Genomic DNA, 9,131 nt, shown 5'->3' with positions numbered 1-9,131 from the left:
CATCAACTCATGTCTCATTTACCATTTGCCAAATATGCTTGTTTTCTCAGGATACTATGATATCCCACAATATAGAAGTCATTTCATCAACTCCATTTGCATTATTGTCTCTTTCTTGAACTATATTGTTTCCATGATATTCCAACACAAAAATACACAATTTGGCCTTGATATGAACATTATGTGGAATATCATCAAGTTTGCCTTCCTGTTGAACCTATATACACTTCTCATTTCACAATCCACAAGTGTATGCAATAAACTCAATTTTCTGTTCAAAACTTAGCAAACTCATTAGACCTTTAATGGTGTTGCCATTCAATTCACCAAAACCCACTAAAGGGCTAAATGCACTTACAACTTCCTTCTCAACAAATGAGAGTGCACAACTGTCCCCTACTTGACGCGCCAACTGTCGGTGTTTTGTAAACCAGACTAGTGAATTTATACGATTGCCACGCTGCTCTAGGAAGACAATGGTAGTATCCAAAAGACATGAGGATTTATACTGGTTTAGGCCGGAGCCCTATGTCCAATCTTAGAGATGATCGAGTGCGTGTTCCTCGCTTGAATGCTCTGAAGTTCTTACAATGGGAGGTGCAAGAATGGTGGAAGAGCCCGAATGAGAGCTTCGAAAGTCTAGAAATGGTGAAGATGATGAAGAGATCTCTAGAAGGGTGCCCTGGCTACCCTTATATAGAGTCCGAGGCTAGGTCACATACAAAGAAGGAGGTTCTTCCGACCGAGGGTCATGAGCCTGAGGGAGGGAACTTAGCTAACTTGGCTCGCATGTAATGCCGTCTTGTGCTGCACGTTTGGGCGTGGTTGTCATCATGATCTTGTGTCCATGTCACGGCATGGTGTGACATGGTGCCATAGTGTCGTTCGTGGCGGCAGTATGGGCACGGTGTTTCGCCAGCATCCTAGATGACGTGATCTTCGTCGTGGCCTTCGTCATCGCTTCCTGATCTCCCAGAGGCGTCGTATAGGAGTTGGTAGCCGCCCTAGGTCGCTAGTCGTCTTGTTAGCCTGTGAAGTTGGTGGCCACGATCTCGGGCTCCGGGGTTGTGGCCCCTGTTGGCTTAGATGGCCTCTAAGTCAAAGCCACCGTCGTGGATCCCAGCCCGTAGTGGGTGGAGTCGTACGTGTGTCTCGTCGGGCCGTATTTGGACGGTGGGTCACCGTACTGGCCATCACCGCTTGACGGTGTTGTCTTGTCTCTGCTGCGTGGTGCAGGGATGGCGTCTGACCAGACCGAGGTGACCGTTGTCCCCTCGGTCCTTGCGGGGTCAGTGTGGTGTGGCGTGCCTGCTCTTGTCAGAGCAGACACGCTTGGCTAGACTCGGTCTCTCCCCGTTATACTAGCCGGCGTACCATAGGCCACCCAAGAGGCTATCTAATCGGTGCCTTGAGATAATCGGGGTATCATATCCCCGACAATTCCCTACTCGACATTGTTGACACTTCACTCACTAACATAGGACCCACCTCAACAGATGATCCAAAGGCTTACCCAAGTATTCTATCATTCCCAAATTATAAGACATTCCAACTTTCTTGTAATAAAATAATAACATTTATGATATAAAATAAGTATAATTAGATTCTTTATTAATTATATTTTCATAGTATATCTATTTAATGTCATAAATCTTTATAATTTTCTCCATAATTTTCGGTTAAATTTAAGATGTTTTAGACTCCCTAAAAATGTTGGAATATCTTATAATTTGGGACGGGGGAAGTACTCCACTATGTCATCATGTGGGAATGTGAGAGAATCCAATAGTTGGCCACGGTACTGATGATCACCGAATGGTCCACCAAGTACTCTTGTATATCACAGTATTATCCAATGGCATTGTTCTCCAGGATCATCAGACTTGTTCACCAGATGATCCTTCAGGTGGTTCTTCTCTTCACCATATCATCTGGTGGACTATGTATTCTCCGGCCAAGCTTACTGATGGTCACTGGCTTATCTATGCCTTTTGATCAACTGATTTGGTGTTTGATCTGGCATGTGTTTTGACTCCATTTGTGCTTGGATCTTGACTAAACTTGGACCTTTGCATCCCTAGTACCTATATAAACATGTCTAACACATCTCTACACACATGTTTGCCCTAGTGATTGGGTTGTCATCAAGATCACCAAAATTACACATTGAATAGGGCCAACTGCCCATATTTATTACAAGCTCCCTCTTTTGAGTGGTTCAAGACAACTCAATCAAAGCAAGCATAAAATTGCATCGAATAGACTCAATTGAAGAACGTATGCACTAAGCAAGCTTGGTTGGATGCTCTTGATGCCACTTGTAACTTGTAATGTTTCTTGAAACTAGCTAGTGTGGTATTCACTTTTCTGCGCCTTTTGAAGTCATGCCATCACATGGAAATGCCCCGACTTGATCCCACTTGAAGAAATTTATTCCAAGGCATTCCAGTTTTCATGTTGTGCTTCCTCTATGTAACTGGAATCAACAAATTTTCAGTTCTCCCCCCTTTTTGACACTAGGTGTATGCACTGCCCCTTAAATCCCGGTCTCCTCCTTTTCCTTGCTTCCTTCATGTCCATGTGCCAAAAAGATTTGTGGAAGTTTGCTTCGATTTTCATAGATTCCAAAGGAAGGCTCGTTTTGACTTCATCCTCTTCTCCCTTTATCATCCATCCCAAAATGGTCCTCAAGAATAAATTTTACTACATGAATCTCACACAGAGGGGTATTAGTAGCGAAGTTGTACATATCAGTAGTACTATTGTTCCACTTAGGGGAACAAGGCATTTGGGGTGTATAGGACCGTTCTTGACATATCCCCTTTATCACAACAAGAGGCCCTACAAAGATAAGACTTGAACACATGTAGTCCCAAAACCATAACCTAAAGATCAAGCTCCACCTAAAAGTGCGCACAAGTCATTGAATCACAGATGGTACCAATTCAAATATTGATACCAAAGGAGAATTAGGCACATTGATTATGATATCAATTACAGAGTAAAATCTATGATCCCACATAAAAGTGTAGGGAACAAAGTTAAATATGAAATGCAATCCTACACATGGTAGTGTCTATACGATGCATGATAGGACATTCACATTACCTTGGCATGGGGAAGAGGAACTTCGGTAAAAGATACAAACCTACCCACTTGGCATTTACTTGAAACAATATGATGCACATCCATTCATGCATCCCTAGTATGCTAAGTTTCCAAATTCCCTAAAATGGCATACAAATGTGTTGGGGAGCACAACATTTTGAGTCTGATCCATGTTCTTGGTCACCTCCTTGGGCACCCAAATTTGCTTGGTCCACCCCCAATTCTTCCACCCAACCTTGTTGGCAACCACCTTATCATTGCTCACATTGAGTATGTAGTACCATCACGAGACCAAACGGACCCAACCAGCAGACAGACAATTCATTCCAACAAAGCATGACCAATTGACCACACAGTCTATGCCCAGATGACACAACAAATACATCACTAATGGTGTGGCCCTATTTAGTTCCATCTGAAGTGACTTGAGCAGCACTAGGGATTATCCGGTACATAATAGTCATGGGTCATCATCATATGGAGCACAAGTGCTCAAGTTTGGTGGGACTACCAGAATTGGCTTTCCATGCTTCTTGAATTCAAGGAATGCAGGAAAAATATTGCTTGATAAATGCATGTTGCCAGTCAGGTCCACTCTCTCCAAATTACCTAAAACAAGGAAAGACTAGTCATTAACCAATCTCTATCAGCTATGTAGGGTTGAAAACGGGACAGATATTTCACGATATCCATCCGTCCGAAAGAGATTCAAATACTAAATGAATAATCCATAATCCGTATCTAAATCCAGACATTCAATATCCATACCACATTTGAATCTGAAAACTTAAAGTCAGATATCAAATACATATATGGGACGGGTATCAATATCCAAACATACCCAACACTATCTGAGTCCATATCTAACTGAATATGAGAAAAAAAGAACTACCCACATTCGTATCTGTACATGCCCATTTTTATCCGATCCATTTTCATCCATACATGTATGGATTTTCCAAATGCAAAAGTAAAAGTGAATTTGGTAAAGCATTTATTTCTTACAAGTCCCTTGCTTCAAGGAGTTACAGATGACTTCCAATGATTCAGGTGGTAAAAGGTTCGCTGCTGCATTGACTGAGACAAGGTTTGGTGCTCGCCCTATTAATCTGGAAACAAAATATGCTGCTCTGATCCCACCACGATTCTTACTGCAAAATATAAAAAATGTCAGTGAAGAAACTGACATCTATGGTGAGAGGCAGTACTTGGTTCTAACCTGATGTTGATGTGGGAAAGGGCAACTTCTGTTGGCAATGCTTCCTCAAGTATTTGGAAGCCTAATGCTCCCAAGTCAATATCTGTAGCATTTAAAGCCCTTACATGTGAACTCAAGAATTTGGCCATTGCAGCTGCCACAGAACTGCAAGCACATTTCAATTAATATGTTGACACAAGTTAACACAGCACAGCAGGACAAAATGCATGAAAAGAGATACAACTCACCTCCCTAAATGATTGTCTGCAATAGATAGCACATCAAGGGGTTGCTTCACAGTTGTGAGGCACTCCAGAAGTGTAATCACACCAATACTGGACAACTCACAGTTCTCGACTGTTAATCTCAAAAGTGGATTTTCCTTTTGAATAGACCATGAAATGAAAGGGATCATTGATCTGCAATTTAAGTGAAACTGATGAGTGCTTCAGTAAATCAACAATAAACAGCTTGACTGAGGCACTTTATCACAAATATTGAGAAGTACTGTACTTATGCAAGAAAGCTAAAGGCAACTGAACACAGACATGGAAAAATTATATTTGACAGAGGCCGGCCTTCTTTCTCTTCTTGGAAAAAACTCTTCTGTGAAGAGGCCAAACTTCAGGCTTTTAGAATGAGAGATGATAAACGTGTAGCTTTTCTCCTCTCTTAGGCCTCCCTGGTTTTTGGCCTGCGGTTCCCTTCCCGCCGTGGCTACCACAGCTCTCCGGCTGGTTGGTTTGTTGTTATTTCTCTTTCTTTTGTACAGGTTTCTGTTTTTATTTAATAAAATCCTACAGTGGGGGCTTCCCCTGCTGTATTTCCCGTTCAAAAAAAAAAACAGACATGGAAAAACAATTGTACACCCTGTATTGATCATTGTAGGATACTGATGGATATTCTGTTATGTCAGACAGTACCTGATACCTTCATCCATGATTGGATTGCCACTTATATCTAAATCTCTTAAATTAGGCATTTTTATTAGAATTTTGTGAAGATCTACAACATCATCCTTTTGCAAATTATTTTCCCTGGAATGATAAGAATCAAGAAATGCAAAACACACAATTAGGCCATCAGAATCTGAAAATAACCTGCTACAGAAGTTTCTTGAACAGCTAATTATGGTAGGTACAAAGTAATACCTCAGGTTAAGAACGGACAGAGAGTTCATAAAAATATCTGATTTCAGTGCTAATGAGTTTGTAGAACTTTTGTTCAGTTTCAAAAGCCAGCCAGCAATCTACAAGAAACAACCAATTGAATGGGTAGAAAATATGTAAAAAGAAATAAAGAATAGATTTTTTTCATGTCAACCCACATTGTTTTCTGATATCTCAAGAGTGTGTAAATCACATGACGACTCAAGAAGAGTGTGAATAATCATCTGAGCTAGTGATGACTGCATCTTAGTATCATTAAGTGACAGCAGGTGCAACGACCTGAACAATTGTAAGGATTGAACGGTGTTTAAATGTTTCACACTGAAATGGACTATCAAGTATCGATATAACAAATCCATATAAGTAAAACTACTCAGAAACACATAAATGGTCAATACCCCATGATTAATACTAATGGGAAGCTGCTGTAGAAGTAGAACAAATAAACTAAAGATATGGTTCTTTTGTTTGTCAATCCATAATATTTCAATTATGAATATTGAATGGCATGCAGCTTACTTGCCAGATGACAAAAAATTTAACAGACCAGAAGATATGGTCAGAGGCTTGGTTTCACAGATTTGTGACGATTTAATGCTAAATCGTTGGATTCCATGGCTTTGAGATCCCTTCTGGAACAAACTCCTGCAAATTTTATCCATGACGGTAGGATAAAGCTGACAATGGATGAATTCAAGAGAAAGCAGTGTCTCTGCATGCCAGCTCAGAAGTAAACATGCACCATTAACCTGTCAATGAAAATTCAGAAGAAACTTCAAACCCCAACGAACCGTTGCTGACTTACTATCATGCCACTGAAAAGAGCAGTACAACACATGGACAACTCGAGCTCATGCAGAATGGTCGTACCGACACAAGTTGATGACTAACAATATCAGCTTGTTTTAATATTCAAACTTAAACAGAACATGCAAAAATAAAACTGGGAAATTATTATTTCTTTCATAGAGTTGAAGAAAAATTGTGCACATGCAAAACTAAAATTGTGAGCATCTCTATGCTTTCAGCTGATTCCAAAGAATGATCATCATGACATATTTTGTTGTTTATGCAACAGTAAAGGTACTATCAGAGGCTTAAGTTTACCTCTGGGTCTGATATAATTCTTATGAACATTAATCTTTCCAGCTTGCATTGTTGCAACAAGTCCTGAGAGACAAAGGATACCCAGCAGTCAACGTGCAATCATATGAACATCCTAAAAAAGATTCACCATACTGCAATAGATATGTAATGACATGGATAATAAATGTATTCTGGAACCATGTGTAAAGATAATTACAAAGATGATATAGATACTCCCATTTGACAAAATGAGAACACGGATGCAGACACGAGAGCACAACTAACAGAATAAACTCACAACATCAGCTATATAAAAGAAAATAGAGTATAAATGAAAAGAGTTCTAAGCTACTATAAAGCGGATCAGCAGTTTAGTACTTACACAAGTTTCTGCAGTGCAAAGAACACCTTGCAGTCTCAAGCACCTGAAAAAATAAGGGGCAACGTTGATACTGAAGAACTACAAGCAAATAACAACCAAACAAGCAAGTCCAACATAGATTCATTTGTTACATCAACACTGTAGGACATATAAAATCGCATAAAATTATCATATATCACAGGGCCCTCAATCATGTCATGTGTATTTTTAATTAATAGAATATTCATAATTGTCAAGTATTGCTGAAAAGATAAAAAATGTTAATAAAAAAAGAAATGCATATGTACAACAATCATCGTATGCTGGCACCTCACATAGCAACCAAATTTGCTGCATTGATATTCTAGTCTTGAATGATGTTGAGATGTGTCCATGCTCTGGTAGATGGAATTCATGATTTTAGCTGCTCAATCATGAACAAAAACAGAAAGGTTATTGCAGCAGTAAATGGGCTATCACATTTTTTAGGTAAAGATAATTTCTAGTAACTAATGTCAGTTCTGCCAATACTATACAAAACTATAAACAGTAGTCACTTCAACAGTACTCCCTCCGTCCTGCTATAGAAGGCGCAACTCCTTCCACACAAAGCCCAAGAACAACTTTTACTCTATCTAACAACTAATTCACCGTGCGTTGATGGCCGTGCTGCTGTTCTTTTTAATCATGCATTTAGCTTGGTGATTTCTCATCCAGGCACACATGGCCAATCAAATGGTCGCTCTGCAGTGCAGCAGCATGCAGAGACGGCAGCATGGTGAGGGAGCAATAATTGGCGTGTGTTTTTTTGAAGAATTAATTGGCACCTGTTTGCATGCCCATAAAAAAGGAGTAAGTGAACCAGGCCCTCTATTGCGGAACACATGAAAAAACGGTTACGCCTTCTATACGAGGACAGAGGGAGTAAATGGGTATCACATTGTTAGCTAAAGATATTTTTAAAATAATCCAGTTTACTTTCTAAAACTAAGAGGGCAATTACTCAGTTAACCAAGCAATGTTAAGTTGGTAACAAATGAATGACAATATGGTAGACATGTCATGAAGGAAAACAGGATACTAACCTGATATACTCAGCTTACCAATACTCCCACAAAAAGAAGGAAGAAAGGCACACTCTGCAGCTTCATCCAAGCACCTGTGGAGGGAAAAAAAGGATTGGTAATTTGTGTTTAAGGGTTAAGGCATTTCATTCATAAAACCCAATCACAAATCACTGATAGCATACTCTTGTAAATGCTTTTCCCAATACTTTTGCTGCCAGTCCACAGTGACCAAGTTATTATGTCCAGTGTTACCACCGAGGGGCCAGCGAAGTTTGAACAACAATTGCCAAGTGGTGTTGAAGTCTTCACACCTAAGAGCAGTATCATATATGTCAGGTCAGGTATTGAAACAAATGCTGGTGCTGCCGATTATTGTCTTGAGCCCATTGCATTACAGTACTGTTAACACAGTACGCCAAAAACATGTTTTTCTTTGCATAAATAAATGCTTGCAAAACCTTGAACGTTTCACCCCACGTCTGTCTCCATCTTGCACTCCAAGTCCAGAAGTAGTTTTAGCAGAAGAGCAGCACCTGGAACGAGAAATTATGAGCATAACATCTAGCTCTTCCTTTATGAAGATGCACGATTTTCTCAGAGGAAACAACAGGTGATGTGCAAATTGGAATAGCAATAGAAGATAAACGGGCACAGGAATGGGCGTCCTGTTGTTGTGTACGAATTGGTACCGAAAGGGAGAGGGGAAGGGTACCGGGCATGGGCGGCGTGATGGAGTGACTCGAGCGCGACAGGCGGGAGCCGGGACGCCAGCCGATGGAGAAGCTCCCAGGGAAGCCCCTCCGCCACCTCCTCCGGTTGCAGGCGGTCGTCGTCTGCCTCCCCTCCGTCATCTTCGGAGAACCCGCCGAGACCGCCGCCGCCGCTGCACCCTCCTGGCCAACCCGTTCGGCCCACGCCTCCGCCTGCGCCGGCGTTGTCGCTAATGAGACGAGCAGCGACCGCGTCCAGGCACAGCGAAAGCAAGCTTGGTGCCGGAGCCTTCTTGGAGAGCTCCTCCATGTGCACTCTCTCTCTCTCTCTCTCTCTCTCTCTCCCCTCTGTTCCGCCCTCTCTCTCTCCTTGTCGGTCGCCGACGACCGCCGCGTCGCGTACTCGCGTTGGCTAGAATTTCTGACGCAAGG

General features: G+C 41.3%; 1 protein-coding gene across 1 annotated transcript; it reads right to left on the bottom strand.

Annotated features, from left to right (window-relative positions):
* Nucleotides 1-2,186: 2,186 nt before the first annotated feature.
* On the bottom strand, nucleotides 2,187-9,131 carry LOC136505354 (uncharacterized). The gene is made up of 15 exons (XM_066500502.1): nucleotides 8,702-9,131; nucleotides 8,448-8,522; nucleotides 8,172-8,300; nucleotides 8,008-8,081; nucleotides 7,253-7,346; nucleotides 6,944-6,986; nucleotides 6,583-6,645; nucleotides 5,995-6,224; nucleotides 5,634-5,754; nucleotides 5,458-5,555; nucleotides 5,230-5,343; nucleotides 4,555-4,725; nucleotides 4,328-4,471; nucleotides 4,114-4,259; nucleotides 2,187-3,717 (listed from the first exon to the last, which is right to left on the bottom strand). The coding sequence occupies exons 1-15, from the start codon at nucleotides 9,007-9,009 to the stop codon at nucleotides 3,569-3,571; spliced, it is 1,959 nt and encodes a 652-aa protein (XP_066356599.1). The 5' UTR covers nucleotides 9,010-9,131; the 3' UTR covers nucleotides 2,187-3,568.

The sequence above is a fragment of the Miscanthus floridulus genome, chromosome 14 (genome assembly GCF_019320115.1).
Source record: "Miscanthus floridulus cultivar M001 chromosome 14, ASM1932011v1, whole genome shotgun sequence".
In the NCBI taxonomy this organism is placed as follows: domain Eukaryota; kingdom Viridiplantae; phylum Streptophyta; class Magnoliopsida; order Poales; family Poaceae; genus Miscanthus; species Miscanthus floridulus.
This window is presented reverse-complemented; position numbering and strand designations above follow the sequence as displayed.